Raw genomic sequence first — 17,303 nt, 5'->3', positions numbered from 1 at the left:
TGCTTACATTGACTGTTACTGTCTATCAGGAGCCGTCTTCCTAGGGTGACCAGACAGCAAATGTGAAAAATCAGGACAAGGGGTGAAAAATCAGGACAGGACAGGGGAATAATAGGAGCCTATATAAGAAAAAGACCCAAAAATCAGGACTGTCCCTATCAAATCGGGACATCTGGTCACCCTTCGTCCTACAATGCCCCACACTTACAGTAGGATCAATACAAGTGCTCCTGGTGAGGATGTGCACTGGAGACACAAGGAGCTACGCATGCATACACAAGCAATTTAATAACTGTGGTGGCTGAATATAGATGCAAAAAACCCTTCACTTTTCTTGGTGATTACTGGGGTTAATGTTGGAGGGTGGAAGGCCCTGGTTACTGGGCCACCATCTCTTCTTCTGGAGTGGAGAACCAGGTGGTTCCAAAATGTAGGTGAGAAAATCAGTAAAACAAAAATAAAACAACCCCCCCACAGACACACAAAAAACCCCAACCTTTCCCCTCCCCCACTCTCCTCCCACCCCCCAGATAATGACTTTTGTAAAAATTGGGAAAGTTTTGATAAAAATAAATAAAACTGAAAATGAAAGGCCTTAAATTATACTGCATTACAAAGTGAAAACAGGTCACATTGCTGTACATCAAGTAGGCAATATTGTGAACTCAATCTTGTGAAAATAATACATTCCTTTCACTATTGTATGGTCCTTATATGCACAGGCCTGTATGTGCATACCCTACATGTTGCAGCCACACCTGGAGAGACATTCTTGGAATGCCTTATGGACATTTGTAACTTGTATGAGCTCCTCCTGCCTGTACCCCAGGCTATTAAGGGCGTGCAGTGAGACTCAGGTAACCCAGATATTTAGCAACAGTACTGGTGAATTGAAAATTGACTCATTTTTACCTCACATTTATAAAGGAAAAAGGTGCAACCCAGATTTCAAAGACCACTTAGTCTTGCTTCGGTCCCCTTTAAAAAGTAGAACACTATAATGAAGATTAGACCAATAGAATGGGTTGGAGATGCACAGGTTACAAATAGTAACCATAATGATGTTACAAAAAATGGATCATGCTAGACCAACGTAATCTCTCATTTTATGGAGGTCAGTAAGGCTATTGATAAAGGGAGTTCATATGACAGTAGCTGTCTGGCCCTCAGTAAAGCTTTGGGCAAAGTATCAAGTGAATGCTTGATTCTTTCTTAGGCTAGCTAGCCTGGATACAAAACAGGGGAATAGAAATTGGACAGTAAATTGGTTAAATGGGCACATAAGCAAGAGGTCACTGTAAATGGCAGTGGGTCACAATAAAGAGAAGTCATTAGAGGGTTACTTCAGGGGTTGTTTCTGGGGCTGTTGCTTTTCAATTTATGTATTAATGGCTTAGAGCAGGTGGCAAAATTTGCTGATGACAGTAAAATTGGAAACAATGTTAATATTTAAGGGACATCTCACCTTCAGAAACAGTTAAAATGTTAGGGCAGATGTCTGTGTGTTGATTTATAGATATGCACTTGAACTCTAAAATCATTAGGCAGCCTACATGTGACTGGGTAAGGAAATGCAATTTACTGACAATAAAAGGAATGGAAGCATTCAGGTTTGCGGTATCTATTACTGAGTCTAATTATTATTTACTTAATAAAAATACTTAGCTCTGGTATACTGCTTTTCATCCATATATCTCAAAACAAAATAAAAAATGAGAGAGAAGGAATTTTAAGGCCAAAGTTTTCCAAAGTGTCAGCTGATTTTGGGTGTGTCTGTTTTTCTGTGCCCAACTTTTCCCAAAGTGTTTATTAAGGCACCCCATTCACTGAATTTTTCTTTTTTTGCAAGCCACCATTCACAGATGTACCCTCCACCCCAGCAGAGGGGAAGGGAGGACACAGTGTGTGAGCAGGAGAGGTTGGAGAGAGAGTCTGCCCCACAATCACCCAATAGCAGTGGCTCCTGTCTCATGGGGCTGGGATCAACTCCCTGCTCCAGGCGTTGTGACCTAGTGCCTGGGGTCACAGGCTTGGCCTCCTGAGTTGTGGTGAAACCCTGTGCATCAGGTTACAATGCCCAGAGCGGGGAGCTAGGCCCAGTCCTGCAGGGTGAGTGCAAGGCAATCCCGCTATCCAACTCTTGTGGCCTCCCGTCCTCATCAGGCCAAGAGAAGTGTATATTTGCCTAGGCCAGGGCCCAATGATGGGTTAATCTGACCCTGGACATTGAGACTCCTCTAGTGCCTTTCCGCAATCCACTGGTGGGACAGGACACACTGTTTGGGAAACAATGGTCTAGTGCATATGGAGACAGGAGACCTGAAGTGCATTACTGAGTCTGCTACTGTTTGTTTGTAAGATCCTGGCCAAGTGACATAGGCCCAGATTTACAAAAGTTTCCACTAAATTTGAGTGCCTACATTTTTGAATGTTCAGCTTGAGATATGCTGGGCCTAATTTTCAGAGGTGCTGAGCACCCACAACTCCAGTAGAGATCAAGGATGAATTGTCCCCTCCACCTCCAAGGTCATACCTGACAAATATGCTGCAAAGGTTTTCTTTATTTCTCCATTTTCTGCTGGAATATAGAGCAGGGATCATAAGTTTTATGTCATAAGTGGACATGAATTATGGATCATTCTTTCAGTTGCTTCTTTCTCTTCATTTCCATATTTCTAACCTCACTATTACCTTTTCTTCAATAACATTTTTACTCGGTTACGGAAACAATTGTGAAGCAGTTCATAGTGCTATCAGCCATCACTCTAAATCTCTGAGTGGCCATTTGAAAATTGCACACATCAAGTATGTATGCAGACTTTGCAGATGCACATTATATCAGCACATATAAATGTATATAACAACGTATATATTTCATTACACAGAGGACATCTTACCATATTGTAGGCCTACGTTTCCAACATCAAATAATCCAAGAGATCCCAGTTCCTCCAGCTCTATGTCATCAAGAGGATCGGGAGGTAGACAAAGGGCAGATCAAACCAATATAGGCCGAAGAAATGCTGCAGAAATGCAAATACTGGGAGCATATGAACAAGGAGAAGAAGAAGAAGAATTAGAGGTAACTGCAATGGCACTAATTGTAATGCATAGGATAGACCCTTGTCACTGGCAAATGATTTGCGGACCTAGATAGATAGCAAGGGGAAAGCATGTTTCAAAAGTGGAAATATTTAACCTAGGAAAATTATTTTAGTTATTTTAATTGTTCATTAAACATAAGCACATAAGAATGGCCATACTGGTCAGACCAATGGTTCATCTAACCCAGTATCCTGTCTTCTGTCAATGCCAGATGCTTCAGAGGGAATGAACATCAAGTGATCCATCCCCTGTTGTCAAGTCGCAGCAACTGGCAGTAGGAGGCTCAGGGACACCCGGGTCATGGGGTTGCCTCCCTGACTATCTTGACTAATAGCCATTGATGGACCTATCCTCCATGAACTTATCTAGTTCTTTTTTTAACCCAGTTATAGTTATGGCCTTCACAACATCCCCAGCAATGAGTTCCACAGACTGGCTGTATGTTGTGTGAAGAAGTACTTCTTTTTGTTTGTTTTAAATGTGCTGCCTATTCATTTCATTGGATGACCCCTGGTTCTTACGTTATGTGAAGGGGTAAAAAATAACACTTAGTTTCTTCACACCATTCATGATTGTATAGACCTCTACCATGCTCCCCCTTTGTTGTCTCTTTTCAAAGCTGAACAGTCCCAGTCTTTTTAATCTCTCTTCATTTGGAAGCTGTTCCATACCCTTAATCATTTTTGTTGCTCTTCTCTATACATTGTTGTTGTTGTTTGTTATTCCTAAACAAAAGCTATGTTAAATTAGAGATATGGTTGAGAATACATATAAGGATGTTGTGGTTATTCACAAAACCAAGCATTATAAGCACAGGAAATTCAAAATAAAGATTAAATTTAAAATATTACAAACATGTTCAGATATAGAAATACAGAGTTAGGGCACCCAAAACAACCTTAACTCTACCCTCTCATGATATATCTTAGAGTCTGTGGTGCTACATTAGACTGAATAGATATTTAAAGACTTATTATGTGTATTTTGTTGTCTTCCTCTAGTGTCAACCAAATTCAGCCTTTGTCTTAAAATTCATGCATAATAGTATGGTTATATGTTGTTTGTGAGTAAAAATCTCTAAGGCTAGAATGAAAATACTTTAAACAATAAAATGAAGCTAACTCCTAGCCATTTTTTTGATTTCTTACAGGAAACCGAAAGCTGAAGAGGACAAGAGATGTACTGTAACATGCTTTGAAATCTAATCAGAAAAATATCACTTAAGATGCCTCGAGTCTGATGATGTTTGACGCCAGAAATAATGTTCAGTGCAATCAGAGTGTACAAACTTTCATTTTTATTCATGCCATCAGAACGCTAGTCTTTATTTTACTATTTCTTTTTAACCCCTTTTCATTATGAACAGCCCCTGACTATTGCATAACGCTAAGTGTATCACCTTCTTTCTGCCCAAAAGGCAGGTAATCTGCTCTTCCTTGTGTGGATGCCAACTGGCACTTCAGGATTTGGACAGAAGAGGGTGCCAAAACCTGGGATTCCTAGTTTTCACCCTGCAGGCGGCACCAAGCCAGTTGATACAGCACCGAGCCAGTTGATAATCTTCCATGTAATATAGCATTGATTAAAAATACTAAGTTGCATAAAGTGAAATTTATGCAAAGGGTTCTTCTAATGTAGTGGCTTTACTCTAGCCTGCAGTTAGTGCAAAGGGTAACTTGCATTTTCAAAATAGACTGTTCCTTTTATTTCCTGCCAGTTTCTCAATTACCCTTTGCAGCAGCAAAAGAATTACTTTGTAAAATGCAACTAGAAGCAATTTGGGGCGGGGTAGCTCATATTGTAAATATATACTCATTTTAAAGCCCCTGTGGTACTTTAATTTGTCTTCCCCATTTTCATCATTCAAGTACATTCTTATTGAAAATGTCCTTTGGGATAGGCAGGAGCCAAGCCAGTAGAAACTCTGGTGGTCTAGTCATGGCATGAATAAGCCTATTAGAAACTTGTTCTAATTTTCAATTTAAATGATGCATAAAAATAAGCAAGGAAAATAATGGACATTTTTAATAATAATTGGGTAAGGACATCGTTATTGCGACTGGCCCAAATCTCAGACCTCTACTTGTAGTATCAATTCACCTTAAAGAAGTGCCATTTAAGATGTTTTGTTTGATCTTGGGGTTTGTTTTGTTTTGTAATGCACTGCTTTTTTTTTTTTTTGGTTTTAAAAGCACAATCACTAAACTTTATTTGTAAACCATTGTAACTATTAACCTTTTTTGTCTTATTGAAAAATGTTAAAAAGCATTTGTTTGGGACTTGTTTTCATCTTTTTGTTAATGCTTTATGTTTGTATTTGGAATATTTGAATGATGACAGATGGTAAAGTAACATACTTACACGTGGGCCATAAACAGAACAGTTCTCACTTTTCCTGGACTTGTGGAACATTCTCAAGTTTACTGTGGCCTATCTCAACAGTGGATTTTCATAAAAGCTGAAATAGAGGCATTAGTTGTGTTGAATTTTGCCAAATGATGTCCTCTCTCTGTAGATTTTATTATCTTTTCTGTAATTATATGATTTCTTTGTCATTGGTGCTAATGGAAAATTGTGTGTTTGTTTATGGACAGCTATCAGGACTAGCCCCAATGGAAGAAAAAAAGAGTGTTTTGGTGTTAACTGAGGACTGAAATTTTTCATTTAGTTAATTTTTTAAAAAATGGTTACATAGAAAGGATGTGCAGTACTAAGGGAACAATCTATGTGATTGATGTTTTCATTATGCTCATGTAAGAAACCTCATATTTTAGCCATAATTTTGCATACTGAGGATCCAATAATCAGAAAAGTAATTTTTGTCACATTATTTATTAAAAATGTTCTCAAATACAGCATCTTGTCTTGTAAGGTTTCTTGGTTTTCTCAAAACTCATGTTTAGAGTCTGATTATGATATGATTTATATCAATATACTTGATTACTCCACTGAAGGCAACAGGATCAGTCCCTTAGACTTTTGCATAATAACTTCTGATGATCCTAAAGACAGAAATAGTGAGTGCTTCGTGAATATTTTAGCAGCTCTAATGGGGTAAACCATCACATCTCTGAAAGCATGCTAATTTCCAAAATGAGCTGAAGACAGAAGTCCAGTCCCTAACCAATGCACATATAACACTGTAGACCAGAGAGGTGATACATTTGTTGGGGGAGGAAATGGGTGTAAGAGACTCCAAATTCAATGCTAGGGAATTTCTTTGCTAATCTACTTCCCAGCCTTGCCAAAGAATTTGTTTGCTGGGGACTGCACATAGTATAGGAGTGTCTGAGTGCCTACTGCTGGCCCCTTCACTCTGAGGGTACGTCTACATTTGAGCTGGGAGGTGTGGTTTCCAACTCATGTAGACATACATGCACTAGCTCTGCTCAAATTAGTGCACTAAAAATAGTATCCAGGGTAGCACAGGCAGTTGCTCAAGCTAGCTTCCCAAGTGCGTAGCCAGGGGTCTCGACGGGTATGTACTCAGGCAGCTAGCCTTAGCTGCTCCCTGTGCTACCCCTGCCACACTGCTATTGTCAGTATGCTGGCTTGAGCAGCGCTAGCACAGGGAATTACACCTCCCAGCTCAAATGTAGACATTCCCTGAGTCATCCCTGGGCTATTGTGATGTCTACAAAATCCTGTCTGTGGATGATAGTTGGACAGTAATTGAGCTGTGACCATCCTTTTTCTTCGTCTTCCCTTTCTGCTCCTTTACTCTGATTACCCCATTCTTGCCATTCCTCACCCTGTCTCCTCTACCTCAATTTAAAAATATGAAAAATCAAAACCAAAAACCCCTGTAACTAAATTAAAGCTATGTCAATTCTCCACCGTATTTCCTCCCTGAAAATTTATCCAAGTGAAATAAAGAATCATATTCTCTACACACAACACCATCACTATCCCGCTAGCTTAAAAAAAAAGCATCTGCTAGGACAGTGTTTGAGGTGTCTTTCTTTTTTTCTACATGGTTCAGCACTAAGCCTGGTTCACACCAATAACATTAAAAGACTTTTCTAGAACTGGAGAAACTGGAGCTTTTGGGAACTGAAGGATGGGCTGGCAAAGCTAAGAGTTGGAGGGCACATCTTTGATTGGACATTGGTACCAGATGTAATTGGAGCTTACTTCATTCCTCATTGGTACAGAGAAATACAAGAAACCAAGGACCAGATCTTCAATTGATATAAATCTGTGCAGATCTACTGAAGTCAACCACCAGCTGATGTTCTGGCCCCAAATGTGTAAGTGAGGTAGGAAAACTTTCCCCATTTAATTATTTTGGTTAGCAATAGCTAAACTAGTTTAGCCATTGTCCATAAAAATGTCATTTGTTGTTTTATATGGGCACATCTAGAAGCAAGGTAATAGTATGGTAAGATTTTTGATTAGTTTAAAGGCAAAAACAATGTAAATGCAAAGATTTCTTCCATCTGCACTGCTTTTCCAATACATTATGGGTTTCAGTAACATTAAAATGCACAAAACAGTGAAGTGAAGAGATGTATATTGCAATCTGAGTTTCAAAAATGGTTACTGCTGTTGATCCATGTTGAAAGATAATTGATCTCATCTTTCAGAATTCATCTGTACTAAAACAAGGTCACCCTTGCATTGCTAACATAAATTAACAATTGTTCATTGGCTGGGAAGTCAGCAAAGCAAGAAAAAAAACATTCTTCAAAGGTTTTGGAATATTTCCTTGTGTTCCAAATTCATTCCCAATAAGAAGAAATAGTGCATAAATGTCAGAAAAAAATCCTTAATGGTAGTATTTAGAGTGAATGCCTTATATATAGAAGTTTGACTAACCCTAAGGTGTTTTCTATGAAATTCTGTAATGAGAATAAAACGTCAAATTATCAGAAAAATAATATTCCAATGGAGACATGAATGTGATATGAAAAATTGTCTAAAACACTGAAGCTATCATAAGAATTTTAAAAGATGCATTGCTACAATGTTTAGCCTCAGATTTCTATTCATTTTCCCATGACTGCCCATTTCTGAATATATTTAACTATTAGAAAAATAAGAGAGGGTATACTAAAGCAATAGTACATAAACATGGTTCTTAGAGAGAATCCCTTACATGTATTTGAAAGGTTTTATTCCATTCCTGAGTTAATTGTACCAGGTGATTTTAGACTGTTAATTAAATCTAAAATTATGCATTTCTTTATCAAATGTAAATATATTCACACTGTTTAGAACCTTGACTCTTATTTTCCATCAACCACAATTTAAGTGATAAAATAGCTAACTAGTTAATTGAAACTTTACAGTCAAAATAGTAGTGGCATGAATTTCTTAATTATTTATTTGTTTAAATTAAGCACAGGAAGATATTTTACATGGAGTGTTGTCATCACAATTTTTTACCACCAAATACAATGCCATAGGTTGCCATGAATAAAGTAAAAGGGGACCGAGATTTTACATAGCAAGCAGAATGCCAAGATTTCAGAATTCAAGACTATTCTTAACTTAAAAGTACAAAGTTTATTTTCTGGTGTAGTGAACTACTCAAATTTCAGTCCAGGATCACTGTGCTAACAAACCAGTGTAGTTATATTAGTGTAGTCAATGTCAGCATTGAATTCTCAGTTGTGAATTCATGAATTGTTTTGGGAGAACTGAGATAATCACTGTAATACATGGAGGGCAACAGAGAATAACAGATAGGATATGACTTAGGGAAGGTTGGAGATGAAAGTACTCTCATTTAACAGGATCTGTACACATAGCATCGCCATCACCTCGGGCTGCCAAGAGAGTTGCATATCATCAGCTTTACAATCACCTAAGAAAAATAAAACCACTGAGTTGAGTATATTAATCTTCCTATTCTGAACAATTTAAAAAAGATTCTAGTAGCAGGAAAAAACATCTTGCTATTGTTTATGCCAGTGGTTTACAGGTGCAAACCTTTTGTTTGTTGCCTACAAATTCTAATGCATATCTGCACAGGGGTGTTTGATTTGTCTGAGTATGTATGAAGACTAAGATTTCCAGGTGCCCGGTTTTCCACCAGAACAGGTTGAAAAGGGACCCTGGCGGCTCTGGTCAGCACTGCTGACTGGACGGTTAAAAGTCCAGTTGGCACAGGGCTGGCAGGCTCCCTACCCAGCTCCATGCGGTTCCCTGGAAGTGACGATGTGTCCTTGTGGCTCCTAGGTGGAGGCGCAGCCAGAGGGGATCAGAGAACAAGTAAATAAGACTGAAATCCTGGCCCCACTGAAAATGGCAAAACTCCCATTGATTCCAAGAGTTAATTACCTCTCCAATACTGGTAAACAAAATAGACATCACTGTAGGATAAATACTGCCAAAGTGAACTGAATCCTTGTTGCATGCATCTATTGCCCTATTTCTCTCTTAAACAGACATCATCAAATGGGCTGTTTTCAGTTGGCAGTAGTGGAAGGTGGTATTTTAACTCACCATGCCACTCAGTATTCTTGTCACATCAGAAAATAAAGATTGTGCCTACTCAGCACTAGTCTCTATATATGACATGAAAGTGGAACCAATTGCTTTTAAGATTTTTTGGAGCATGACAATCAAAGTCATGATGATAATTGTATTTATTGAGTTATTTTTCTGATCTAAGATGTTTTTAGCAACAGCAGCATCATGAAATATAAAATAAATAAAAAAGTCAATACAAAATATTCCTTGTTTAGGTTTCCTTACATCCAGTCTTGTCTTCTATAGCAAAAGCATCTATGATAAGCTCCTTGTATATAAATTTCAATCACGAATTAGTACACCTGAATAGCACTTTATTCCATAAGTAGACCTATTCATTTTAATCAAGCTATTCATGAATAAGGGCAGCAGACTCTAGACCTAAGTACATATATAAACATGCTGTCATTGGGTATATAATTTGAGTCCAGAAGCTTGTAAGCAAGAGTTTAAAATGACATATTGTGGAATAATCACCTCTGCCTTGTTAATAACTTGTTTCCAATTATCTTCGTTTGCTTGTTTATCTGGCTCATATCAGATAGCCAGACTGTAAAACACCTGACACACATTGGTGAGCATTCTCTCTGTCATTATTTACATGGCACCCTTCCCCATTGTAGCTGATTCCTTCATAATCTTTAATTGTATTTATCCTCACTACACATGAGTGATGTAGGGAAATACTATTATTGCAATTTTTTTCCAAATGAGACCTGAATTGTAGAGAGATTAAGAGACAAACTCTGTGGCAAAGCAGGGCATTGAACCTGAGTCTCTGACTGACACCATAATCATTGGACCATCCTTCCTCATTCAAGGGTGTGGTTCTACCTCTATGAATAAGTGCTTAGCAGTGTGAGTCAGGGTTTCAGAGTTCAACCTGCTGACTGCAGGCTTCTTATTTTCCTTTATGTCTTGTACAATGCTGAGCTCCACTCCTGGTGCTTCATAAAAGCTGTTCGATAAGGAGCTAGCTAACCTTCCATCTCTTTCACCTCTTGCTTGGTGGTTTACAGGAGTGGGTTCTTAGTGGAAGTGAGCCAACACAATTGTTAGCACATAGGTGTTTGTTTCACTTTTTGAAAAGTGGCACAACATTCTTGACAAAACTAGTCTCTAGCTAAAATGACAAATTGAATCTTAACTCTATTCCTGTGACAAAAAGATGCTGTAGACACGTATCTTTGTCAGTAGATATGCATCACAACATTCTGAATCTGTGACAATTAGAATTACAATACAGTGCAATTAATTTAATATCTGTCAAGCACTCTGAATATGAAAATGTCTATATAAGCTATAAATGGCAGCAGTATTTCTGACAATTTTGTTTTGTGATCATAGTCAAGATGGCTTCTCAGTAACTTTTGGAGAGCTTTTATTTAGTCAGTGAAGCAGATCATTGAAGTGAAATAAATCTGTGTTACAAAAGCGAAAACAACAACAAAAAGATTTTATGTAGATTCTTTTTTTCCCCTCTCACTGCTTGTAGGCTTCTTTTCTTGGATGCATGCACACTGTCACTACATTTTGACATCATGCCCATATTGTGGAAATGCACACTTCCATGTTCCAGGAAAAAAATGCATTAAAAAAGTTCCTTTTTCCTCCTTTTTAAAGGGAAAAAATAAATGCCAAGTGTTAGTCTAGTTGGCAATAAGCACATATTATTAACTACAAAATATAGGTGATATATTTACTAACTCAAAAAAGAATAATTCAAGCAAACAATCACTTTTTAAAGAGGTCAATTCAAATTTTATTGTGGAATTTAGAGAGAGAATCAAAGGAAGATTGGGGAAAAATAAGACAGATGTTCTTCTTAATTGTACTCTATGTATTATATTTTGCCAATCCGAAACAAAGGGTTAAATTTTGACTCGGACCAGTGACTGTTATTACTGTCTAAATAATTGTGTCAGAGAGAACCATTAGAGGGGCTAAAGGCCTTTCTCCCAATAATACTGAAGGTAATGTAGAAAATATTTCTTCTAAATTACTAGGAGTCTCATGTCACAGATCTTGAGACCATGACTTCAGGGTAAGAAGATAATTTCTTCTAGTTTGATGGTTGAAAATAATGCTTTGAAAAGTTGAACATTCTAAAGAATAAAATGAGAATTACGAACTTGTGCCTGCTCCCAGAGAACATTGAAGAATATATTGAAAGGGTTTTTGAGACATCACAAAGCAATTTACTAACTCTTCATTTTTCAGCAGCATCAGCTTTCCTTTGAACTGCAGGAAAAGCTACTTCTACTAGCCAGAAACAATCTACATTATGTGTTCAGATATAGAAAGAAAAAACAAAATCTTAAGCACTATCAAGTTCTCACAAAGTATTGACTCTTGGAGCTCCCATGTTGGAATACACAGATTACAGACCAATAGTACTTGAGAGAAGACCATGCTTCCCTGAAACTAAAGAGAGTAGCTATGTTTTGTGAATACCAGTGGTAGTTTTGAACTCAGATTATATCTGAAATAAAAGTCATACCTATATTGTCAAGTCATTTGAGGAAGCCATGACATTCCCTATTCCCCAACAAGAGGAGATGTTTGTTAAAATAATAAAAGAAGCTGAGGCAACTGATAGACAAAAACTGGAGTGAGCTTTACCTGATTTAAGTAATGTAACTCTAGTTCATTTGCTTGACATTATTTCAATGTGTAAAACATTACAAGACGCTAAATAATTTGTAATTTGTGCCAAAGCTATATAGATAAGTTATCTAAGTACTTGTATAGCTATGTCACTTCATACATATTTAACATCATAATAAAAACAGAAGAAATGTGTTAACTTAAAATCCTTTAAAATGTTAATAAAATTACTTTATCCTTGTTTCTCCAGAGTCGAGAGGCTGCTGGAGCGGCTTCAAAAATTGCTGATGTGCTGCAGTGTCTTTCTGTTGATAAAGGGGATGGAGAACAATTTAAAATTAAAGAGGAAAGATGGTCATGGGATTAAGATACTGGACTGGGACACAGAAAATCTGAGTTGAATTCCTGGATTTGCTACATACTTCCTAGGTGATTCTGGGCAAGTTTCTTAATCTCCCTCTATGCCTCATGGTGGTCCCTTCTGGCCTTAAAGTCTATAAGCCTCAGTTTCTCTAAACAACACTTTCTTCCTTTCACCCTTTGACTTTTCTATTTAGATTGTAAGCTCTTTTGGGTAGGTATTGTCACTTACAATTTGTTTGAACAGTGCCTAATACAATGGGTCCCTAAGTTCAGTTGCAGCTGCTACAGTAATACAAATAAAGCAAAATAATTAGTATTAAACTGAAAAGTTAAATCTGATGAGATGCTGAGCACAAGAACTCACAGGAACAGATCTTTAGGAAGCTGTGCCCCCTCCAGTGATTGCTTCTGCTGAAACAGGAGAATGAATGTCTTGAAAGAGAGAGAGAGAGAAATCTAGCTATGCAGCTGCCCTTTCCTCCAACCTGATTACCACTAACAATAAGGGAAGTGAGTATTTAAAAATGAAGCAATTGTATCTCTCCCACCCCAGCTGAATTGGGGGCAAGGGAAATGAACGAGCCTTACATATTGAAGCTGCATCAGCCAGTTTTTAGCCTGCTTCTATTTCTGACAGAAGAAAATAGCTAACAACTAGTGTCTGGCAGAGCGAGAGCATCAGATTTAAAACAGCATTTCATCCATTATTTTGTTAATTGAAACCTATTTCATTTATGAAATTGCCAACTGTTTCTTTAGGACTAGCATCAGGGACAGGCATATTCAGTAGACTGGATGTTTCAAGCATGTTTTCAGGAAAAAAGGGGGAGAGACAGATTTACTGTGATCATAGGTGCTGGAACTATGGGTTGGGGGGGCGGTGCTGCAGCACCCCCTGGCTTGAAGTAGTTTCCATTAGATACAGGGTTTATAGTTTGGTTCTATGGCTCTCAGCACCCACACTATAAAAATTGTTCCAGCACCCCTGACTGTGCTCATGTAATTGAACATTTTGTGTGTGTGTTATTGCAAACAGAATTGGCCCTTGATACTGGAGAAAATTAAGAAATTATGATACTCTACCTAGAGCTGATCAAAATTACAATTTTTCAACAACAAAAGACAAAATTTTGAAATTCAGTGAACTGGATGGGTATTTCACAACAAAACAAAAAATTGTGACAAGGTTTCCCATTTTTCTACCAGCTCTAACTCTATCATAAACAAAACATTTCAGAGAAAAATTCCTGTAGAATAAGAATTCTTAATGGCTGCTACTTTACTCGGTGATGGAGCAATCTGGTGGGGGAGGTATGTCAATTTTTAATACATACCAGAAATGTGCAGTGGAAGTGATCACTCCCAACATTTGGATCTCTTTCAGAGTGTAACAGCTCAGTCAAACACTTTCAAAAACCCATTTGTTTGATTCAGAAAAAAGAATCAAGAAGGACTCTCATATTGTTCAAAATAAACTAGAAAAAAAGTAACTGTAGCCCATGGTCAAAAGGATAAACATATTCTAAGGCCTGCAAAATTAGATTTACAAAATGCAGTAAGTAAAGCCTATTTAAAAGAAGAATCATGAAGGTAAGACCCAAAGGGACATGGCCTCCTTGAACATCATCTGGATCGATCTGTAGATAGGCTTCTAAGACATTCTGACTTGATGTTCAGTTTATAAACATCACTGAATCTTTTGGTGATCATGTGATTGCCAAATGTATAGGAACATTACTCGGTAAATGAGCATCATTATATGTTGCTCTTCCATCCTAATAATATGTTCCATACCAAGAAAGCCACTGAAACCAAACCAGTATTGATGGATGGGTGGTTGTTGGTTCAGCTATGAATACCTGAACTGCTGATCTTGTCCTGCCACTTAATATGGAGCAACTGACAAAGATGAGAATTGAAAACATCAATCTGTCACTCTTCAGCTGCCTCAGTGCCCGCATTTCACTGCCATACAGTAGAGTTGGTATAACTGTAGATCTCTATGTGTGCAGGTTTATAGTAAGCTTGATATCCCAACATCTCCATAGAGGCCACTGAATGACCTATAACATGGGGATGGCTGCTGCTAAACAAGCGTCCACCTCTTTCAAACATCCAAGTGTTTGACAGTTGTCATCTGCTCAATATTCCATCCAGACAGGTTAATACTGAGTGGGCTGTAATATGATGTTAGAGGCTCCTAGATGGCAATGGCCAGGGACTTAGTTTTGGTCAGATTAATAATCAGACCAATGTGCACTGCGTCTTGCCTGACCAGATCAGTGTTCAGCTTGATACCACCAACAGCTGCCTCTTCAAGCTTATCCACTGGCCAATGAATGCCAATATTGAACAACAATGGCACCAGAATGCAGCTGTGTCACCTCCCTTGGAAACAGGAAACCATGCCACGTATCTACCATTAATTTAAACACAGCTTTCTGTTCCATTCTGGAGCACTTCTATCTATGACATTATCATCCCAAGGCTGTCGAGTCACCTAATCAGATGCCACAAGTTTGCTTGAGGCACTAATCAGAGCCCTGACAGAAGTCTATAAAAAGGGTTGTCCATGGCTTATTAAATTCAGTCATTGTCTCAAAAAAAAAATCTGTCTCAAATTAAAGATCTGGTCACTGGTGAAATGACCAGGTCTGAATTGCACTGACCATCCCAGCCACAAAAATACATCCCTAATTTGCGACAGTAACAGAGACAAAGACCTTCCCTTGGACCAGGAATAGTGTAATACCTCTGTAGCTGCTACGCCTGGTTTTGGTCCCTTTTTTGAGCAGAGGCAGAATAACATCCTTCTTCCAGTCAGTGAGGATGATATTAGCGCACTAGATAGTCTGGAAGTGTCTATACATCCAGAGTACAATAATACTCCCACCTGTCTTCATCTACTCAGGGTGATGTTATAAACCCATGGTGCCTTTCCTGGTTTCTGAATCCCTTCATGATCAGATGAAGGTGGCTGTACCAGAACTTCCTGCCCCACTTCATGTGGAAATGGACCTCAGGTGGCAGACAATTGGTGTGCCTTTAAATTATCTTCCCATCAGTACAAATGATCTTTCATACTAATGCTGCCATTCCAATTCTTTACTGGACAAGCTTGTGCCAGGTTCCCCCGCCCCACCCCAAACACTGCAAAGTTGAATAAAGGCTTCCTGAATTAAAGGAAAAATAATCCTCCATTTTGCTAACTGGTCACAGTTGTATCTTAGATCGTTTGCAGGTGTGATATACAAAAGCCGTGCCAGGGAGAAAACATCTGAAGGATCTAAGGTCTTATATCTATACATATTACTGGCAAGAACTCTTTTGATAGCGATGTACTGTACATTCTCAGATTTGTCACACACAAAAATCGTGGACAAGAATCCATTGAAATTTTAAACCTTTCAGTTGAAAGGTTCTAATATGGATTGATGTCTTTTGTCTGCCATCTCAGATGCCTGAAGTTCTGAAAAAGGTCATCATACAAGGCATGTGAGATAATATTTGAGGCACCTCTCACAGTATGTCTGGATCTAGGCAATGGAGCTGAGGTTTTAATTAAATATATAAATAAGTCATTTGGGATATCTCAGCCTATCCATGAGATAAATTAATATAAAACGGGCTGAAGAAGGGACAAGTGTTTCTGAAACCAGCAAAGATATATATACCTATAATATTCTTACAAATACACCTTGTCCTTCCCAAAGATCATTTTGAAGATAACTTGTCCCGAGCTAGTCAAACTGTGAAGAATTATTCATACCATGTTTGACTGAAAAGAGAATTTCCATTAACGAATCACTGAAAGCTAGAAAAATTGAAGTATTTGTCCAAGTACTGGTTATCATGAGAAAAGTGTGTACAGCAAGTAAAACAACATTGCTCCTGGCTTGAATCAAATCACTTGCTACCAAAGCTAAGTTCAGTTCCAAGTTCTGGAAGTTAGAACATAACAATGATAAACACTTTGCATTTCTACAGTGCATTCTGTCACATCCTCTCAAAACAGTTTACAGACATTTATTACTATTAAGAGCTAATGTAAAGAACTGCACAAACAAAAACATTTTCCATGACAAGTTTTATGCATCCTACAAAATATAGGAACTATGCAATATATTCTTCAGCACCACTTACCAGCATTTTATCTTTTAAGCAGCTACATATATACAGTACTCTTGTAACGATTACTGTGATTTACTATCTGTATTAGTGATGCTCCAGTCAGGATTGGGGTGCTTTTGAGCTAGGTGATGCACAAATATCTATATATACAGACGCAGTGCTGGTCTGAAGAGTTTAAAATCTAAAGCCCACCTTATGATACTCCTAATCATGGACCTTATCCACAGTGTAGCTTCATTGAGTTTGGTGGGACTATACATGGTGAAAGGTATTATTCAATGTGAGTCACTATACAGCAATCTGGCTCTAAGACATGTGCCATACAAAGGGTGTGCCTAGATGGATACAATCAAATATAAACAATATTTACACATGCAAAGCATTTGCAATTTTAAAAAATATTGTAAACAAATCAAATTCAAACTAATACCGCCTCCGCCTTTCATCCAAGCTAGCATTAATTGACTAGATATGAGGAAGGCTAAAGAGGAGGAGGTTATGGTAATCAAGAATGGCGCTGAGGGTCTTGACGAGACTTCTGACTTTCTGGACCAAAAGAAAGATATATCTTGGAAATGTTATAGAGAAAGAAGTAGCAAGATTTGAACACAGACTTGATT

The 17,303-nt window shown here is 38.0% G+C and overlaps 1 protein-coding gene across 20 annotated transcripts in view; it reads left to right on the top strand.

Moving 5' to 3' along the window:
* The window catches only part of ROBO1 (roundabout guidance receptor 1), a 1,025,913-nt gene extending 1,019,953 nt beyond the window's left edge, over window positions 1-5,960 (top strand). For all 20 annotated transcript variants that reach the window (XM_039532354.1, XM_039532376.1, XM_039532316.1 and 17 more), the window contains 2 exons: window positions 2,886-3,082; window positions 4,256-5,960. In XM_039532354.1, the coding sequence (XP_039388288.1) occupies window positions 2,886-3,082; window positions 4,256-4,270 (212 nt within the window). In that variant the 3' untranslated portion in view covers window positions 4,271-5,960. The remainder of the gene's footprint in view (window positions 1-2,885; window positions 3,083-4,255) is intronic.
* Window positions 5,961-17,303: the final 11,343 nt, after the last annotated feature.

This window comes from Mauremys reevesii, linkage group 1, assembly GCF_016161935.1.
Source record: "Mauremys reevesii isolate NIE-2019 linkage group 1, ASM1616193v1, whole genome shotgun sequence".
Lineage (NCBI taxonomy): Eukaryota > Metazoa > Chordata > Testudines > Geoemydidae > Mauremys > Mauremys reevesii.
This window is presented reverse-complemented; position numbering and strand designations above follow the sequence as displayed.